Here is a 22,171-nt window from a genome sequence, read left to right on the forward strand (position 1 = left end):
GAGGGGACCAGGAGAGCCTGGCTGGTATCCAAACATCACCTCATCCAAGCCCAGGAGTGATGTATCCCAACAAAGAGGAAGTCAAAGAGTGCCAGAAGGACTCTGTGGATGAACAAGTTGCTTCTGGACAAACACAAAAAAGAAGGTGAAGCACTGGCACAGGTTAACAACAGATGCCCATCCCTGGAAGTGTCCAAGGCTAGGTTGGGTGGGGCATGGAGCAACCTGGGATAGTAGAAGGTGTCCCTGCCTATGGCAGAGGGCTGGAACTGGATAAATTTTAAGGTCTCTTCCAACCCAAAGTGTTCTGTGATTTTCTGAAATAAACAGAAACCTGGGCTCTTAAGATGACTTATTTAGCAAATGTTCATTATATTGCACAGCTGTGTGATTTATTGTGTATGGCTTTGTAGTTTATTGGGGCCTATAAAAGCTTGAATTAACCAGATTTACTGCTGACTTCCTTGATGAAAAAGAACATGCTTCCAGTAACAACATGACCTTTTCATCCCTGGGGAGGGAAACAGAAAGGAGGAACAAGTCATAAACAACCTAAGTTTTGCTTATTCCTGCAGATCACTTGTTAAGCTGCTGCACTGCCTTTGTCAGGAGAGGTCACAGAACTTTCCTTTCTCCACTCATTTTGGCCAGGGTACCACTAACTTGCAATGTGTATGCTCATGAAAAGCCCAATAAACATTTTTAGAGCAGTGTCTCTTGCCTTGGTCACAGTTTTCCTCATCGCTGCCATCCACACAGTCATGGATCCCATCACAAAGCCATCGCACAGGGATGCAGTAGGCCTTGTTCCTGCACCGGAACTGATCTTCCTTACACTCTGACACACAGTCCATCTGTGGGAACACAGACATCAGCTCTGGGCTCATGAATGGGGGCAACAACAACTTATCCAAGCTGCCAGGAGGGAGCGGTCCCTGATGGAAACTGCCCCAGAACCACGCTTGGGGGTCGACTTTGAGAAAACAAAATTTCTGCATTTCAAAACCTGTCCACAGAGCACAGAAATGTACAACCATGGGGTTAAGTTATCTGACAGCACTCAAGGGATGCAAGAAAACCCTACTTGCCCTTTCAATTATTTTGAGATCTAAAAAATTTACCAAAAAAAAAAAAAAAATCAGGAAAAAGAAACAAATCACCAGAAATGTGTCAGGTACCTCATCAGATCCATCAGCACAGTCCAAGTCCCCGTTGCATTTCAGGGATGCTGAAATGCAGCCTCCACTTGCACACACGTACTCACTTGAAGAGCAGGTTGGAGATGCTGGTTACAAACACATATTTTAGCATTAAGAAAAAGACAATTTATGAATAAATTGATTTTTAATTTAAAGTTTCCTTCTGGTTAATAGTGAGCCAACTTGTGTCTAAGCACTTTTGTAAACTATGATAAAATATTTGACAAATCTGAATTGTGGCATCTTAAATAAATTGCATAATGATAGTGAAAAGGTATTTGTGTTTTTCCACTTAGAAATTCAATTTTGTTTTCTCCTTATGCTTGGTAACAAAGGCAACTACAAAAATGCATATATTCATAGAATGAGCATATTTTAAAAATTGCATTCCTTAAAATGGGCTTAGAGTTTAGATAAATTTAGCTAATTTATAATTGAATAAGCTAAATTTTTAGGAAACAATCTCATTGGAAAGCATACATTATTGCAATTAAAACACATAAATATTAAACAGGATATTTTAATATAAAGGTGGATAGTTTTTTGTTGCACTCTAAATCAGGAGAGTCTTGTCAAAGACTTTTATCAGTTACATCTAGCTTACAAAAAAATTTAGGAAAGTTCCTGCAAAATAAACAAATGTATTTTCCAAGAAAGCAAAAATAAAATAAAATAAAAATAACAATAATTTAGTAGACAAAAATCTTTGCATAAGGACTATTAAACTTTGAATGCAGACCACAAAGCAAAACATTTCAGGATACGACAAGATTTCCTGAGGTTTTCACAGCAGAATTTTATATCTTGAGTATTTATTATCAAATTACAATTCAAAATATTGAAATACCTGTGCCCCAACAAGCTTCGCACTGCAGGGTTGTGCATAAGTAGGGTTTTCAAAACACCAGTAGGAAGACATAATGATGCAAACTCAAAAGGTAAAGTTTCAGATTTTTTTTGCACTTTATCACTACTAGTAGTACCCAAGAAATCTTGATTTGATGATTTATATTTTTCCTTCACTCTGATTCATCCCTGGCTTCACTTTATAATTCAGAATTATTTAAAACAATACCTGGTTCACAATTTTTCTCATCATCCCCAAGTTTGCAGTCCTCATGCCCATCACACTTCCACTTTGCTGAGATGCACTGGCCATTGGAGCACTGGAACTGATCCCTAGAACAGCCTGTTTCACAATACCTCTGGTACCAAAGAAACAACCAATAAACAAGATCAAGAGTTTATATTAAACATTGGTAAATATGCAGCTGGTGACAGAAGTTACAGCCCATAATCCTCCATGTTATGAAATATGTAGTAATTAAAGTCTTGTGAAATGAAATATTATTGTGGATATAATTCAAAATGGTGGCTCACATGCTCTAAATAGCTGGAAACACCTGAAGTCTAGTATTGAGAGGAAAAGAGAAGGGAAAAAAGGGAAAAAAAAAAGAATAGAAAACCAGCAAAGTATTATCCAGTAAGCTTCTGATGCACAACAAACAGTCTTCATTATTCTCTCAAAAAAAAAAAAAATCTCTCAAACCAAAGCAGTGCTGTGGTAAAAAGAATGGTTTCCCAATCAGGACACAAAGTATTTCTGTGATGGGAAGAGGTTCAGATCACTGCTGGGACAAGAAAATGTAGAGTAATATTCAAATTTACTTGATTTATTTGTATGTTCTCTTTTTAGAATAATTACATCAAGAGGTTTGGTTTTAATTTCGTAATGATATTTGCATACAGGGATTCATGTGTAGAGTTCCCACTGCTGCCTTTTAGAAAATTTCTATGCAGGAATCCATTCTCCAAAAGTTTAAAACTACTAATTCTCTAAAGAAATATTTTTTCTGGAAGATGCCTACCTCATCTGAGCCATCCGCACAGTCGTAGTCTCCATCACACCAGAATCTTGCTGAAACACAGTCTCCATTTGCACAAGGAAAATCTTTCAAAGTGCATGTTTGAGGCTCTGAAGAAAGAAAAGAAACAAACCTAGGTTTATTATCATTTCCTTTAAATATTTTACACATAACCCCCCTTCCCCCAATCAATCAATGAATAAATATGAAAAACTCAAAACAATTAGCTTGCAAATGATAAGGAGTCATTTTCTATAGTATTTTATTCCACAACATATTTTAACTAAATTTCATTTACATATAGGAAGATAAAATTCATTACTTTCACACATTTGGGTTCTACCAGATTTCTTTGCAAAATAACATGATGTTGAATATATATGTTATGAATTTCCACACATGTATGTCATTACAGGGTTTGTGAGACGTGCACCAGAGACCAGAAATGCATTTTGCATGTCAATATCCAATGTAATTAGAACTAAGCAGATTTCTGACTTTCCATAACATGGTAGCACATCATTTATCACATATCTTTTAGAATGTGTGGGCTAAGAGTCAGCTTCCCCTGTGCTCAGCATTCAGGGGAATGGCAAAGGGAACACAAAATTTGGTGTTTCAAATAAAATAAAAATTTTCACTACTGCTGACACAAACGTTGGCAAGGGGGACCTCTGGGGAAGAGTCCCACAGGAGAACATAATGTGCTTTCCTCCTGAGAATGAGGACCACTCCAAAAGACACTTTTTGGATGCTGGAGCATTAGAATAAACAAAGGTAGAGAGGTATTGGGGATTTAGGAAAAGTTAAACAAATCTCTAAATGCAATTTAGATCTACCAGTCAGAGAGCTTGGGGAAAAAAAGGACTTAAAAGGTGAAAAAGGATTATTTCCACCACAGGAAACAATGCATTATGTAAATGATGTAAAATCAAGAATAAGGATTAATTAGTAAAACCTTTTCAGCAGAGAGATGGGGAACAACAAATGACAGTGACTGGACCAAGGAAGAAAGGGGCAAAAAAGAGAAGAGAGAGAGCCGACAGCAACAATGGACAGCAGGAATGGACAGCAATAAATTGAGAAATGCTGAAGGGTCCTTTAGTGAGTTATGGAAGGTGCAAGCATGAATGCTTTTGTAAAATGTGCCACAGTGATAAAGAAAAGCAAGCACAAAAGTAGAGGACTCAAACTGATAAAAATTTGGTAAATACCAGTATGAGAATACACTACACACAAGTTACAAGGATGTAACAAACTTGAGTCCATGTGTTTTGGTTTTTGTTTGTTTGGTTGGTTGGTTGACTTTCCTAGGATTTATAAAAATCAAAAACTGTTCCAGGAAAGGAGCAGCTTTAATAAACTTTTTGACTGCCTTTTTTTCCAATCTTTACTTCATAAAAAATACTCAAAATGACTCTGTTTGAAATTTTTTAAGAGAAATTTCATTTTTCACGTAGGAACGAATTTTAATTTTGAAGTTGTAGGAAAGTCATTTTAAAAGCACATCTAGAGCAATTGCATCAGTTCTCCAGAAATGTTGTATTTCAGCAAATCAAAGGTTGGCATTTATGTGGACTCAGATTATATCCACACTCAAATTTTTTTTCAAAGTGTAAGGTCTAGCAAATCCTTGACATTTGATTCTTTTTGTTTTCAACAAGCCAAGAAGGAGAATTTCATGATATGATAAAATATAGAAAGGAAATAATTTGTGGGAAAAGTAATTCACAAGCAAAAAAAAAAAAACATTTATCATGTTTCTATATTGATTGGAAAAATACAAGCAAATACTTTTGCTATACTGCTAATAAATTATTTATAAACAGAGATTTGATACTGGAAAAAATGTACACAAAGAACTAAGTACTCAATTCTCTGTTTGCAAGAAATATTTCTTCTGCTGCTGGGATCCAGCTCTGTGATTTACATACGAACACAGAAAAGTTCTTTTCCATCAGTGCTCAGATTGTTATAAAGGAATAATTATTAATACAAAGCAATATTAAAGGAACAAGCATTAATGGACTTCTGTATAATCCATGACGGACAGCATTCTTTAGCTTCTGCTTTACCAAAACACTGAAACTCCTTCCTAAGAAAAGCATTTGGGATATACACTTATCCCAGGACAAAATTAACTAATTTGTTTTCTTGGCAACTTGTAGAAACAAGAAAAGAGCATTAGGAAGAGCTCGTAGCAGCACAAATATTTTCACACTGATTGAATTCATGCCTTGCTACAACATTATTGTGTTTGCTTTGCTTCAATGGTTACAGTACCTTACATTTTCTTTAATCACATTAAATAAAAAAAAAATACTGGTGCTTTCATTTTGGGTTAGATAGATAGAGTAAGAATAATTCCTATGGAATTTTCCTTTTTTGGAGTTTCCTTAAAGAGGAAACCCTATTTTTGCGGTAAATTGGTTTTGAAAATACAAATAAACTCTGAAAGCAAATTCTGCCTCCAGACAGATATTCCATCAGAAGAGTTAAAAATGTATTCTACATTTCTTATTGTGGACTCATCAGGTACCGATATCCAAGCTAAAAACTCTTATTTCACAGTGTCCAAAAATAGTTAAAACCAATAGACTCTAGGAAAAATAATGACAAAAGCTCTTTCAAGGAGCTGTATGAGCTATGAAAAAATGCCTCCAACTGCTCAATAATCTGCTGAATTAAAAGTAAATATTAAAATTATTTTACCTTTATCAGTTCGTTACATACCAGATTTCTTTACCTCTGAAAAAGAATCATAAACACTGTTCAGAGTAAAGTGATAAGCATTTTTTAACAAGGAATTTGGGTCAAACACTACCTGCTCATTGCATGTTAAAAAAAAAAATAAAGCCAGAATGGGTGTGAAAAATTATTAGTGCTGTATCATTGTGTATCATTTAGACTTCATTATGTTATGACCAGAAGAGTGAATTTCTTGCATGTGAAGAAACTATAGAGAAAAGTGCAAATGCTTGAGCTGAATTTCTATAATTCAGTGAATTCATTCCTCATTCTTGAGAAACAACTCATTTTCTGATATAGTTCCCTGACAGCCTTTTGTATATTATATTCATGGATGCCATGAACAATTTATCTCACTGTGCAATGCAACTTATTTTGTCAAATGCTTTTGAAGTTCTAATTTCATATGTATTTGTTTCATTACACTTTATTCTGTAAGTGGTTTGATGGTCTATAAAAATTTTATTCAACAATGTCAAATAGCTGAACAGTATTATGTACTGTCCCTGTGCTTCCAAGATTTTGGATTTTAAAACTGTGCCAGACCACTGTGTTTAATTTAAACAGAAGAATCTGTAGCTAGAATTTAACTATTCATTTAACAAGCAAAGGCAAATTTTAAAAAAAAAACCCTAGCACCTTTTTTACCTGGGTACTGTCAACTCACTAATTCCATCCATTACAATTAATTACAATTTTTTTTATCTTCAAGTCTAGAAAACAACCAAGAACTGAATCTATAACGTGGCTATTAATATGGACACAAAGCTGGCTAACTTAATTTTTTTTTTCTTAAAAACTTCAGATTATTTCTCTCTCATTATTTGAACTTTTAAATATCACTTTGTATTATGACGATCTGAACTTTAAGGGAGAGAATTATTACTGCTGAATCATACACATGGCTAATTCCAAATACGAAATTCAGCACTTATTTTGCTAACAGCAACAACATTTTGTGGAAGTTTTGTTTTTTCCTTTTTTTTTCAGATTTTCAACAAACTGCCCAATCCTGTAGATTAACACCACCACAGCACAACTATCGCTCTCTATTTGATTTCTACATGAATATAAAAACATAAAATAATTTCTTGCTACTTGTAGTACAGAAAACTGACACTAATAATCAATCCCTAAGTAAAATCTCCCACAAAGCTAAGAAAGCTTTTGTGTGCCAATATCCCTGGGGTTCAACAACAAAAGGCTCTGAGTGATTACTGAGACACACAACATTTTCCCTTTTTTATGCACCACAGCACTGCTGCTTGCAGTAATAAAACTCACAACATTTTCAAATGCAGGGTGTAATTACCAGGCAGATAAATCCACTTTAACCTGCCAAGCTGAATGAGACACTCTGTACCTATGGGCACCACATCTTGGACTGGAGAAAGGGGCAGCAGCATCCACTCAGCATTAAAATGCCTAATTTATTAATCTGCCTAGCTCATCACCTTGAGGATACTAAATATACACTCGTGGTATACAAACAGGAATGCGTATTCAAGATTATGTGCAAGAAAAAGATATTAAATTCTGAGTATTTCTGAGTAAAATGAAAAAAACCCCACAGCAATTGTCAAGAGAAGGCCCTTCAGAACTAGTTAGGGAATGTCCCTCTTGAAATATTTTATAAAGACAATAATTATTAGATAAAATCATTACAAATTTTTCATTTCTTCCTGAGACCCAGATGGAAATTAACTCCCTGAAAGTGGTATTACAGAGATTTATTAGGCCTTCAGGTTCCTCATGGGTAGGAGAGAACTGAGCTACTTTGAATAACGACATTTACTTCTCAATGCAATTAAATAGTAGAGAAATTGACTTCTCAATATGAAACAAGGCAAATCATCTCAAGAATACAATGAATATAACAAGCAGGTAGAGTTGGATCAAAATTCCTTGTTAACAAATGCTTATCACGTCACTTCTGAACAGTGTTTATGATTCTTCTTTGAAGATAAGAAATTTGATACGTAACTAACTGACAAAGGTAAATTAATTGCAATATTTCTTTTTAATTTACCAGATTATTGAGCAGTTGGAGGTCAGGCATATTTTCATAGCTGATACAGCTCTTTATAAGAGTGAACAGAATTGGAGAATTACAGCAAGGGACATTTTCAATTGTGGCCAGCTGATTTTCAGCAGATCAGAGGGTCTTGAATGAAAATACACAGCTTGTTTTTATCAAAATTCAAAATTTTCCTCTTGCACGTTGCCAACCTGACTCTGTTCTAACATGGACCAAGGTAAAAGTTACTTACTACAGTTTTCTTCATCAGAATTATCTCCACAATCATTCTGGCTGTCACATCTCCAGTGATCTGGAATGCAGTTGTTGTTTTTGCACTGGAACTCATGAGGTCCACAAGTTTTTTTATCTGTAATTAGGGTGAATAATATTTACAGCATTGCAAACAAAGAGTCAAAGAGAGAAAGACATATATGGATACATATAATGACAAGCAACCATAATATTTGAAGCTTTACTTTCAGAAATAATTTATTTCTCATAACATTCTTTAAACTTCTATTTATACATTCACACCTTAATCTTAAATTTTATTAAATTAGGATACTCAGTGTATAAACAGTCTTATAAAGTTAAAAAAAATTGAAATTCAGAAGGGGTCATGAGAGAGTATTAGTACACTGAATCTCAAGAACTGAATTCATTTTTCCTTGAATTTATCTGTAAGATTGTCCTAAAAAAGATCAGACCACATGGTTTACCACTGAAATATTGATTTTAAAATTGTACAAAATAGGTATTTCTCAAAAGTTATTTTTGCTTATAATAATTTAGAATAGAAAATCTTGCAATTTATTTAAATTTTTACCTACTGATGGACTGGATTGGATGTTACTCGTATGAGGTAAAACATTACAAAGCCTATAGTGCTGAATCGAGGGAAATTTGCTTCAAGTTCTATATTTTCAATGAGCTTTTCAGAGGAGCATTGGAAGCCTCTTAGAGAGATACATGAACACCCTGAACTCCTCCAGCAGGAAGGAGCTGCCTCTGTGTTTTCTGTGAGCAACTCTTGAATAATTTGTTCAGCTTCTAAGGACTGAGATGAAATGACGTAAATTAAAAAGTTATCAGTGACATTTTCATTGGGGGAGGAAGAAAAAAAAAAGGTTTGCTTTGTAAAAGCTTCAATGACATATTTAAAATTACATGTCACTGTGATTTTGCACTAGAAAATGTTTAAATTTCTGTTAGGAAAAGTCAAAACATGTCAGAACAGCTTCACTCTGCTCTCAGGGCAAGCCCAGGGCTGCTAAGGACTGACAAACAGCAGCTCCAATCACCTGATTCCTCTGCAGCTGAACCACAAATCACAGCTGCTAATTTGATGCTAGAGACCAAATGTTGCATTTTCTCTGTTGTTTTAGGTGTGGCTCTGGAACCAGACTGATAAAACCACATTTGATTACCAAGATTGGTGTTGCAGCTCAGTTGTGTGCACTCAAAAATCTGGTCACTGAAACTCTGCCTTTTGTGTTTATTCCTTGTTCCCTGCCAATGTCACAATTGCAATAAGTTTTCTCCCAAAGTATGTGTTTTTTTCCATGACATTTTTAAATATTACAATTGATGGTACTTTGATCATGATATCTCAAATACTTGCACTGGCAAACAATTAAAAATATTCCTGCCAAACTCATGACATTCTTCTATTTTCGTTCTATAGTTCTGCAAAGGAAAAAGTTTCAATCCTGAAATCCATCCTATATTTATTAAAATACTTCCAGTAAAGATTCTAACTCAAACTGCTCCATTTTGATGTAAAGTATCAAAGTTGTGAGCAAGGACTAGCATAATCTAATGGTTTTCTTTAATTGCCTGGACAGTTAGCACCAATTAACTCTACCTCTTTTCCTCTGAGAAGCACCAGACACTCCTAAAGGAATCCACGTCTCCTGATTCTGCCTCAACTCTCTGAGTTGGAAAGCAACCACAGAAGAGTAAATACATTTCCACTGCTTCTAGAAATGTGCTCAGTGTAATATCTCCAATAACCCACAGCAGCAGAAGTTGACTAAGCAAAATACATATGGCCAGGCAGCACTCAAGCAAAATGAGATTCTTGAACACAAATTTTGCATTGCAGACATTTTAGAAATGAACTCCAAACAATAACAAATTAGTGTTACATCAACATATGTAGATCCTTTTTATATTCATTCATATACTTCATAGAATTTAATTCTATCAAACTTTGTACATAAAAATAACAATCTTTAACTTGAAAAATAAAATGAAGAAGACCAAATTGTGTTGAAACTGCTGCCATTGTAAGGTCATCTAACCATATTTCAAATGCTAAAAAAATATGGAAAACTTCAAAATGTGATTAAACACACCCTGTTCTTGTCAAGGCTTAGCTGTTCCATGTGTACTCAGCCATGTTTGGCACAGAAATTGTGGCTATGGATAAATTTTTGTCTCCTCCAACACAAAAAAAAACAAGAGCAGTGTATGCAGCCAGGAGATTAAAAATAAAGATGTGGGTGTTTTTTCAGGGGAATGTGTGGTTAAGCTGGGGGACACCTCACTGCAGCATGTTGTGAAAACTTTACAAAGGGAAAAAAGTGGAATCTATGATGAATTATTGTAAACAGAGACATATCTGACTGACAATGTCTCTGATTCTCCAATTGTTAGAGGATGAAGGGTATCCCAGGGAGGTTTCAATATGGGCCTGCTCTGCTCACATATTCCTGCCAGAGACAGGACAAAAGTCAAGATGAGTCTCAGATATGAAGCAACACCTCCTGCTGGATATGCTGTGATTTAAAGAACCTTTTGAGCTTGGGACTGCATACAGTCCCAAAATTTTTCTCTGTACTTTTTAGTCATATGAGTAATTTTTATTCTATCTACTGTAAAATGATGGCTCAGAGTGAAGTACTTAATTCTAAACACATTTTTTCCTATTTACTGTCAGTATTATTTCTTTTTCTCTTTAAAAAAATTAAATTGTGACTTGAGGATAAAATATTTTACAATGAAAATATTAGATGAAATTTATGACCATTTGTGCCACATCAGGTTGGCCAAAATGTGAATCCACAGTTTGGAAGCTTGGAATGCTGTCCCAATTGGAAAGCCACAAAATGTTGGAGATCCAGGTGATGTGGAATGGTAGAGGAGAAAGTAGCTGTGACATAGATCGGAAAGTGAGCAGTGCAGGGCTGCTTCAATAACAGCCCAGAAGTGGAGGTGAAGCTTCATCTCCTTTGCATTCACTGTTTCTTCAAGACAAATGATTCCTTGCACTGTAAACTTCTCACCAGTTGACAGGAGTAATTATTTTCCCCATCCTGGCAATTCAAACAATGGTCTTGGATTTTCAGTGTTGAGAAAGTTCATTTTCCCAGGCATATTTTCCACCTTCAGCATTTTTTATATATGCTCATGTGTCAATTATTTGAAACACCTCCATGGAAAAGCAGCTCAGTGCTTTGTCCTTGACTGTAGCCTGTAGTTTTGTTACTCTGTTGTCCCAAAGATAAACCTGTCCAGACACAGGTGTTTCATCAAACCATTCACTGATGCATGGATGAATAATGGTGAGAGCTTTAAATGTTCCATATTTGTCTTGTTCTCCTCTACCTCAGACCATTTTTCTGTATTTTCCTTTATAGACCAGTCTTGGAAGTTTCACAAGGGTTTCTGCACATGGCTGGTGTGTGTCTTGCACTGCTACCCATCTCGATGGGTTTTCCAGCAGGACTGATCCACTTACTCTGCCTCTGATTGTCTGTAATCCATTTCCCAGGCAGAATATTTATATTTATTATTTTCTCTAATTACAACAATAAGAGCTGACTCATAACTCCCTGGAGCTCACAGAGCCATGTCAAGTTAGAAACTGCTCTGAACCTTTCTATACCATCAGTCTTAACTACCAGGGTTTGCAAATTATTGTATTTTCGCTATTTATGAACTTCAGCAGCAATTAAATGCAGACTGAACTGATAGAAACTGGATAAAAACTGTGAGAAAAATGAAGAATATCACCTTATCCTATGACAGCCACTACATTCTGTGACAATTCTATGACTCTAAATGCCAAATGAGAGCCTCATTTGCAGCTCCTGCCAATGAAGTGGTACAATGGGAATTTTATGAACTACTCATACAAAGATTGCCATTCAGTAAGAACTGAATCAGCCAGAGAATTCTCAGATAGGTATTATCAAACACTGAAAGAGGATATAAAAAGTGGGATGATTATTTCCTTTTGCTAAAACTATTTCAAGCCACAGCAACAGATGCAGAACCACTGGCATACTCACCACAGTTTGCTTCATCCGACCCATCTGCACAATCTGGGTCTTCATCACACACCCACAGCTTGGAAATGCAGTGTTTGGTTGTTTTACACTGGAAGTGGTCTGGAGAACAACTGTTTTCAGCTTTAAATAAAAGAATTCCAGATAAAAAATAGAAATTTCTGCTAATATTTAAAATATATGTGTTTTAAAGAAAAAAAAATAGGGATTCAAGAATCAGATATTGGGTATCTCTAGCATAATTTATATAATATCTATAAGAAAAAAGCATTCAGGTTTATACTGTTTATAGTTTTGTCATTTTGTTCTATATTATTTCATATAAACATTAAGGCACAACAAATATAATTAATAAAGTGCCTATTGTGATATTCTTTTAACTGCAAACAGACTTACCATTGATAGAGTCAATCCACTGTAGCAAAAATCAGACAAGTTTTTTACCTTACCTTTCTAAAGTGCCAATTATAAATTCTGAGAGTCAGTTTATAAGGCTAAGGCAGCTCTGGATGCTTTGATCAAAAACAGAATCAAAATTATGCATGATTTTTGTGAAATTCTGTGCTCTGTTAAATTGGGCAAATGTTGAGAAATTTTGACAAATATTTCACTTCATCAGTTTAGAACAACAATTTTTGAATGAATCCTGCAGCAAGAAAAAGATGCAAAAATGCAGCTGAGCTTTCAGCCTATTCTTTAAGGATGGTCTAAGTTAGAGTTTAGCTGCATTAACCTTAGAACAGCCATTTAAAAACAAAACAGAACCTCCAAGCACACCTGTGATTCTAGATGTTCTTTAAAGATAGGTACTCCAAATAATTTTAAACTGTATTGACCATAGGGGAAAACCAGGAAACTTCTGATAAGGTTTTCCCACATGAACATATGTCCCACCTTCACCTAAGGAATTCTGTAGTGCCTTTAAAAACTTCCCTACCCCTGCTGAAAAGCAATTTGCTCCCTCATATTACCATTCTTGCCTCTCGGGTTTGCTAAGATGAAAAAATTTAGGCTTGCTAAAAGTTGGTGCATTATTTCACTCAATGTCACATTTCCATAGACTTGGGTATGGTCCTGACTGTACCACAACAAAGAATTCTGATCCTCAGCTAGGACACATCACCAGGGAATTTAACAGTGCTTCACACCAGCACAATGACCTTCATTGTACGTAGGGAAAGCCTTCTGTATGAAATGTGACTTTGAAAAAGTCACCTGGTAAGCAAAACAGAACAGTGGCAAACCTAAAAAAACATCAACAACAAAAAAGAAAGTATTTCACGGGCCCCAGACTAGTGACATTGGACTGAGAGAGAATCTCACCTGTTACCTGTCTTGTGGCAGGAGCCCAAGTCAATATGAGCTCACAGCCCCTGAGCTGGAGACTCTGCTGCTCTGATTTAACTTCTGCCAGCTACACCTCAAGGTTTTTAGGAGCCTTCCATGTACCATGTGTAGTTCTTTCCAAGGGGAAAAAGTAATCTCTCTTATCTTTCACAGGAGCTTTCCTGATCCCTCCTAATCAGTTTTTAAAGAAACCCAACATGCAAACCATCGTAAAGAGCTTTCTGCAAAACTTGTATTTACATCTCTCCTGAGCAGTTTGGAAGACAGCCATTAAACAATGACCATCCACAAAGCCTTTCTGTCCTTAGCAACCCTTCTCCCCTTGAAGAAAGATTTGTTCCTTGCAGAAATGCAGCACACGCAAACGTTGGGAAAGCTGATCCAGAACAAGCAGCTCAGATCAGCAGCAAATCTGAGCAGTGAAATGAGTAAAACACAGAACTACATAGCAGCCCCATCATCTTTGTTGCAAAATGATCAGACACAAATTTATTCAGCAAATTTCCATTATAAATCCAAAAAATATTTTCTCCACTTATATCTAAAAAATGTAAAGTGAAAATAAATGTGTGGAAAGTAAGTTGCACTAAAAGCTGAGCAAATGGAAATCCAGTTACATAGATAAATTAATGGAATCCCTAGAGAAAGGTGAACAGAAAAGGTAAAAATAATGAAAGAAAAATAATGTAGAAGGAGCTTTGGATCTACAGCTTTTCCAAGAAAAGAGTCTGAAAAACATCTTTTTCCATAGAAATGTATTGCTGTAAGGCATGGCAGATGAAAGCCTCAGGAAGATGAGTCATTTATGAGGTGGTTCAGAGTAAAATATGTGTTTCAACCTCAGTCAAAAACCCAATTAAATGCCTGAAATTGTCTTTACCCCTCTCTTCTTTGCAATGACTTTAAATTTAGAATTAATAAATGACATTTTAGTTTTCTCTTCTGTATATGAAGCATTGCACACCAGTCCTGTGTGAATTAACTGTTTGCACATTCTCAAATTGTTTTAGAGGACACTTACAGTGTTTTACTTCAGTTGCCTGTTTAAAACCAGCTACAGAGCAAAACTCTTTAAGCATAACTTACGACAGTCTCTTTCATCTTCTTCATCACCGCAGTCATCCTGGCCATTGCATCTCAGGTTTATTGGGATACACTTCTGGCTCTTTGTGCACTTGAATTGCCCCGACAGACACACATGTGTGTCTGTAAATTCAAGGAAAACAAAAAAAAAAAACAAGTTAAAATGATTAAAAGTTGAAAAGATTCAATACTCCAAAGGTAGATGAAGAAAAATGATGTTTGTTGACGAAATGTGAAACATGACATTTAAAGAAGTTTGGCCTGTTTCTGAAGCCTGCAGTGTATACAAGCACCTACCACAGTTCAGTTCATCGGAATTGTCCCCACAGTCGTTCTCTCCATCACAGATAAAGGCTGGAAGAGCACAAAGCCCAGTTCCACACTGGAAACGTCCTGGCTGACATCTGAATTCAGCTGGGAAAAGACAAAACTGCTTATGAATACTACCAGAGCAATGGTTAAAGTCTCACTATTGCTGTTCTTATGCTGTGGACTAATCAAGAATACCTATAAACTTGTATTTCCTTTATAATCTCAATCTGAGCATATATTGTAATTAAAGGGCACACATATGATTGCAAGACTAATTTCAAAGTCTGATATCTTTAATTTGCGCAGCTCTAGTTACAATGCTAATGACACAGAGTGAAAACGCCCTGCAGGTTGAAGCTTACCAAAGGCTCAACAGGGACCTGTAATTTCGGATCTAAATTCTTGAGTTCAAGTCTGCTTTAAGAAACTCCCTACCCCACTGTAATTCTATTTCCCAAGAAAGGAATTGTTCCTTCTCCAGCTACTCTCATTAGAAATAATGAGCAATTATGTACCTCTATAGTAATATTATATATAAGCATACAGTAGCTTAAAATAAAAACTTATGTAGAATGATTACATATGGTAAAATTTGCTTCAGAGGCCTCTGCAGCAGGAGAAGAGAACTAATTATAAAATTGTAAAAATAGGGGTGAGGGATTTCAATACAAAAAAAATCAAATTAACTGTTAATTAACCAGAAGACTAGAACACACAGAGCATTTTTTTCAAGTAAAAGCTTAAGGAAGGAAGACAAGGAGAGAACATTGTTATTGCTCAGAAAACTGCAGTGAAGAATAATGAGAATGTAAATGCCTACAATTGCAACAAAATGCAGGCAAATGAGATTAGAATCCCACATTTTTATTACACAGAAAAAAGCCCCAAGTAAACCTGTCAGAACTTTGTGTTCATGCAAAGAATTCCACAATTCAAAATTAAAATCTTTAGTGAAAACATAACTGGGATGAAGTAGAGTGTTTGAAAGATGAAAAATGTGTATGATTTTCCAAAGATCTTAAAAGGCTCAGAGACACAGGAACATAAAGTAGTGCTGCAAACTAAAGTGCCCACAGAAATCCTCTCCCTAAACTTTATAAATAAGTGTTCTGTTTGTTTTGGGCCCTGGTGACAGAGCCAGCGCGCACTCACGGCACTCAGCGGGCTCGTCGGAGCCGTCCCCGCAGTCATCCACTGTGTCACACTTCCACCAGAATGGGATGCACTTGTCGGTTTTGCAACGGAACTGCAAAGAGGAAAGGCCAGCAGGAATAAAAGATTTCGTGTTGACATTCATGCATTCATTCATTTATTTATTTCTAAGCAGGAATGGCACAGTTTATGAAAATCGGCTCTGCCGTGAGACACGGCTTAGAAATTTAACTTAAGGTAGAAACCAATTTTGGATTTAACTGGAGTCTGCTTTTTAAACTTGTTCAGTCTGTTAACTTGTTGTGCTTGCAAAAGAGAAAAAAAGAGATTCTCTTCTGAGAAAACAATGGAGATTGCATGCATCCAGGCTGAAGAGAGATAAAGAGGGGCTCCACCAACCTTGGGGCTAAAGCAGACAGAAAAGCTGAATCTGGGTTAAAAACACCACATTACAACTACATGACTGAAGAACTGTGCAGGCTTGTAAAAACTGATAAAACAGTTTAATGCATATGCAACAAGTTAGAGGGATAAAATAAACTCAGGAATTTTTGGAGGTACATGTGTCTTTTAAAGGAACCTCTCCCACATGCGCCCAACGCTAAAATAAATTATACCAATGTTACAACTTCTACAAGTTGTGGAGTGTTTTTTCCACAAATCAGCTGCTTAAGGTATTGAAGCATCAAGGATTTTCTGGCTGATAATTTTACAAAACTTGTATTTTAAATTTTGGGGTTTTTTTATTTGGAGATGTTTGGCTCTGAGGTTGCCAAGGTGATAAAAATCACAGTAGTTTTGATGACTCTGTTACACTGGCTTACAATGCCCCAACACAAACTGCTCATCACATTTTGCTGCATTCTGTGATTTCATTCTTGAAGGTCTTATTCAAAGCAAACACTTCAATTCTGCTTTTATAGACTGTTGAAGCCGACAACATCATTTTTCCAGATAAACCCAAACACCCACAGTTACAGAAAAGAGCCTTAATGTGTGGTGTTGTGTACAGTATTGCTTACATTGTTTGAATTAAATGAACAAACCAAATGTAAAGCCTTCCAGACTTTCAAAAGGATAAAACATCCGTAGAAAAAACTGAAATATCCTTTTGTAAGAAGGCTGTGTATTCACTCTCTACTCAGGTGACTGTTCTGACTGAAAGAGGAATGCAAACAAAACAAAGTACAAACTGATGTAATTTTCTAGGGCTAAACCTAAAAACTGAGTACATTATGTGGCTCGTGTCAGGGAGAAAAATCTGGGTAGATTATCAGTCAGCTTTTAAGAAATGTTGGTTTTCCTACCCTGTGTCTCTATGAACAGAGAAAGTAAAGAAACCAAGAGATTTAGAAGGGCAAAACATTTCATTTTCTGTCTCTGGGCAGCTTTTTTCCACATTTTAAAAATCGTTGATTATTCAATAAAGCTGTAATTAAATGGTATATTACATTTGGTGCCTTAGCTCAGTTTATCTTTTCTGCCAAGAAAAATTAGGGTTTCAAAGGCACTTATGATATAGCACCTAGAGCTGGAGCTACATCATTCCTGTAGCACCTTGAGGGACTTGCTGTGTAACAGGCTGGGCTGAAGGGCAGCTGTTACTGCCCCACACAGATCTGCAGCTCAGAGGGGTCAGCAGGAGGATGCCAAAGGCAGGAGACAAATAGAAACTCAGACAATTATCATTCTTTGTGTTCTCTACTTGTTCTGCTCACCACAAGGGAATTCAGGCTGTCAAAATGGCATCAGAAAGTTATTTCCAGGAAATAGGCACTAACTCTGAGATGTTGTTATGAAGATACTTGCATTCCCTTCTAAACTGCAGAGACAAAACCCTGCAAAAATCAGGGATCAGGGTCATATGGGTCTTAAGTGGATGGAGTTTTGGTGTTCAGGAGTCTTTTAAGTAATAGGGAATACAGTTTAGTGTTTTAATTGATTAATTTTTTCTGTTTTACCTATTGGATTGTTTTTAACACAAGTCTATCATTTTCCAATATTTCTAACTGGACTGAGGTTGTTTTCTTTTTTTAATGCAAAATTCATTCATGCATCCCAAATCACTGTTACACACACTTTGTATTTTGATATTTCAGACAAATGTTTTTTCAAGGCTATTTTTACGGGTTTAGCGGCTCTGTTTGTTCTGATGACTGGCAGGAACACCAACATTTGAAAGCGAACAAGTCCTGTATTCTCTGGAGAAAAAATCATTTGCAAGTGTTTCCCACTAACAGCCTTGGAGACGAAACGCTCTGTGGAATCTGGTCCAGCTGGGATTCCTGCTTCAGATGCATTTGCAGAGGGCTTTGGCCACAACCCATGGCAGGCAGGGCACTGAGGGGAGGGGACGCCTGACCAGGTGGGAAGAGTGGGTTCATGGGAGTCAGTGGTATGCTAATAGAACCATCCTATATTTGGTCAAGTTTCCAGTTCTCCTTCTCTGTTGGTTCAGGACTTTTTTCTTATAAGGTCATGTTCTGAGCTCACCCTCCTGACTGGACCTTGTTCCCTTATACCTGGCTGCATTTGCCCTGCCAAAAGGTTCTTTGGACCCAGCTCTGTACCCTGAACCCCCTTTGTTATTTTTGTTAATAAAGTTTTTATTTTCCAGGCTGGATTCCATCCCTCCCATTCCTCTTCCATCAGCCAGCTCCTCCCGGCTAAGCCGAGCAGGGACATCACTGCGAGCTTTCAATCTCGTAACGCTCCAAGTGCCCCCCCGAGTGCTGAGCTCCTTTTGAAGCTCCCCATTCCCTGTTGCACAGCAGGAGCAGAGCAGCCCAATCCCCTGCACCCCATACCTGGCTGGCAGTGCAGTTGGACAGGCACGTCCTGTTGTCCGCGGCCAGGTAGAAGTTGGTGGGGCAGGCACAGGAGTGCAGCTTGTCAGGGGCCAGCAGGCACAGGTGGCTGCAGCCACCATTGTTCAGCGTGCACACGTGTCTGGACACTGTGGACAGAACAGGGAGGTAGCTCAGAGACTTTTGTCTCAGCACACTTTGGGGTATCTGCTTTATGGATGAAGAAAATTGTGTGCCGTGTGCTGTCTTTACAATGCAATGTCCTAAATCAAAAACCCATAGAGGCAAACTCTTCCTGCTGCCTTTAAGCTGTTCTCTGTTGTATGCAAAAATGAATTATTACCATGGCTGTAAGTTCAGTACTGAAGGAATGAGAGGAATAAAAAAAGCTCTTTTTTTAAATATAATGAGAGAAAAATTAGCTTATCTAGGTCGATTGCCAAATAGCATTCAGTTACAATTCAAATACAGTGATATCAGCAGATAAGACACAATCATACCACTCACATTCTCTGACATTCCCTCAGTCTAGCAGTATTCTTCTGCAATAGTAATACTTTTCAAAGGACCAGGTTAAAAGTTTCCATAACACACTGTTCCCCTTTTAAAAAATGGTAACTTGTACTGTAATGCAACTTAACAGTTCTTTACTTTCAGTCAGTATTTTGGTTAATTTTTAAGCACATAAATTATCTCTCTACTGAACAAGTTTTTTTATATGTATTTAATACTGGATGTGCTTAAAACATTAATCACAGATTTATGTTTAAAAACTGTAATTTGAAAACTTCCACAATCTGAAGCAGAACAGAAACAATCATTGCAGATAAATGAGCATGCAGTACCTCAGGACATGGCTACTCAGTTAAATACATCCATGTGCTGCTTGGGAAGCAGAGACAGGATAATTACCATCAGGCTGCCTGTAGGAATGATACACCTGGATGTCTGTGATGGTGTGCCACGAGTTAATCAGGGAGAGCCTGTCTGAGCCAGAGGTTTTGTGGGCACGGCTGAGGGATTTGGTTTTCCCGTCTGTCCAGTAGATGTAGTCCTCAAACAATGTCAGTGCAATCACCCCTGAGATGTCTTGGTTAGGGACTGGAAGGAGAGATCCTCAGATTAATGCTCACCCTTGGGAAAGTGCCAGCTAATACATTCCCCACTGCACAGTATTAAAATATTCCCCACTGTAACTTTCCCTACTCTGCATAAGCAGCATAAATTGACTCTTTTACTGGAATAAAAATTATTAGAAAACAACCAGAACATAACATAAACATCTCCTGATGCTTTGTGTTTAATACCCTTTCATACAATTAATAGCATTTTATTTCATCAAAATATACTGACAAGAGAGACAGGAAAAATAACCAAAAAGTGACATTAAAAAAATTTTGCAGTAAGAGGGATTATTGATCATTTCTAGCATCACCAACCGCACAATATAAAAAAAAATAGTCCATAGCTACAGTACCACAGAATTATGAGCCAGCATCATTTGGAAAAGGATGGAAGGACAAAAGGGAGAAAAAGCTTTGGAGCATTTTTTATCCTGCAGTACAGTCCTTAACCTGAAGTATTTGTTCTTGGTAAACAGTAGCTGAATGCCACCTTTTTTTTTTCTTCCTCCTTTTAACATCAATAGGAGTAATCATAAATGTTACAGGAGAATATCTGACCACAATAATTAATTTGTAAATTATAATCTTTTGTTGCTGAATCATCTAATTACTGGTAGAGGTGAAAAGGCAGAGCAGCTGACTGTCACATTTAACTAGCACATCTTTAACACCTTTACCTTATTTTCTGCATCTTTTTACCTTAAAAGTGTTGACATAGAGTAGGCAAATCTCAAATTCCTGTTGGAACATTTTACAGCTCACTGAGATCTGATGACTGGTACTGAGTATATGGAACAACAACGTAGAAAATTCAATTTTCTACCCAGCAATCCTCCCTGTACTGAACTCCAGTGCAGGGCATGCTGCTCCTGGTCAAGGAGACCTTGCTGCTTAGGCCTGAAATGATTTTCCCTTTTTATATGTCTCCACGAAGCACATCTATCACACTGAAATAAGAATATGATATTTTTGAAAGAGCTTCAGATCATTTCCGAGAAATCAGTCAAAGTCTAAAGAAATCTTGGCAATTTTAACCCTAATCCTCATTACAGAGGTCCTTGCTACAGTTCCATACACGGTACAGTACAAGAAAAGCTCTTATAATTTCTGTGACTTTTAGAGTCCCACTGTGGAATGTTTCCAATGAGGAACACAAACCAGGCTGACAGGAGGAGAAGGATGGGACATCAGAAGCAGCTGCCCTGAATGAGGCCCTGAAGCTTTCTATAAAACTAATTATTTTATTTTTGCTTCAGTTCTGAGACAGTATTGGTTTATATAAATTATGACTTTGCTTCTACTTTTGGCACCAAATTAAAGACGTCAAAGGTCTCACTTCAGTCTCTCTAAAGACAAAAAAACCCCTTTTTTTATTTTCTCTTTTTCTGATCAAAGTTAAGTTTAAAATCAGAATAAAACAGCATATAAAAGCATTAACATACATGAAGAGATTTAAATAAAAAAAATTATTTTGATTTCATCATCTTTATTATTACCCACCAATGAAAAATACACCCAATAGTCATTCTTATTTTGGCTATCCAGGAAGCAAACCCCATATCCTAAGCATAGATATATGAAAAAAAGCTTATTCTCTGGTTTTGTGTATGTTTGTGGGTAGCCAGACAATTTATCCTGCCTTCATTGGATTAGACATACATCAAAATCCAGATGAAACTTTATATTCATGAGCTAAAGAAGATTCAGGAGATTGCCTTACACTGTCTGAATTGTCCCATCACACTGCATTAAGAGAGAAGCCAAGTTAAGTGTATGGCACAAAATATTAAATGATACAGTTAGAACATTGCACAGAAGAACATTGTTCATTGACTCAATTACAATTTTCGTTTATTTAAAGAAAAATAAATTCTGCAAGTACCAGGTTGAAAAGCTTAATTCTTTTAAACTTCTTAAAAATAAACCCACCTCATCAATAACAATGCAACAACTATTAGACTCTCTTTTTTATGTTCTTTAAAAGAAGAATGGCAAAATATATTTGTTTCTAAAAACTGGGTTTCCTATTATTACCATTTATAGCTATGGAGTTAAAACTCTCAGTGTCTCAGCACTCACAGATTCAGGCTGCAGTTTGTCCTGTCACTATTTTTATTTCTGAGCAACTCTGTAATTTTAATGGGCTTCTGCATTAACTTTTCATTAGGTCACAATCAACACAAAGTTGCACCATTTAAAGCTGTTAAAGCTAAATGTATTCT

The 22,171-nt window shown here is 36.5% G+C and overlaps 1 protein-coding gene across 1 annotated transcript in view; it reads right to left on the reverse strand.

The window, feature by feature from the left end:
- Positions 1–22,171, reverse strand: part of LRP1B (LDL receptor related protein 1B) — a 631,162-nt gene that overhangs the window by 60,307 nt on the left and 548,684 nt on the right. The window contains exons 61-71 of the mRNA XM_066553313.1: positions 19,738–19,926; positions 18,826–18,974; positions 16,019–16,112; positions 14,852–14,968; positions 14,558–14,677; positions 12,128–12,247; positions 8,083–8,199; positions 3,068–3,174; positions 2,275–2,404; positions 1,179–1,285; positions 722–854 (exon numbers count right to left, since the gene is read on the reverse strand). Of these exons, the coding sequence (XP_066409410.1) occupies positions 722–854; positions 1,179–1,285; positions 2,275–2,404; positions 3,068–3,174; positions 8,083–8,199; positions 12,128–12,247; positions 14,558–14,677; positions 14,852–14,968; positions 16,019–16,112; positions 18,826–18,974; positions 19,738–19,926 (1,383 nt within the window). The remainder of the gene's footprint in view (positions 1–721; positions 855–1,178; positions 1,286–2,274; positions 2,405–3,067; positions 3,175–8,082; positions 8,200–12,127; positions 12,248–14,557; positions 14,678–14,851; positions 14,969–16,018; positions 16,113–18,825; positions 18,975–19,737; positions 19,927–22,171) is intronic.

This window comes from Molothrus aeneus, chromosome 7, assembly GCF_037042795.1.
Source record: "Molothrus aeneus isolate 106 chromosome 7, BPBGC_Maene_1.0, whole genome shotgun sequence".
NCBI lineage: Eukaryota > Metazoa > Chordata > Aves > Passeriformes > Icteridae > Molothrus > Molothrus aeneus.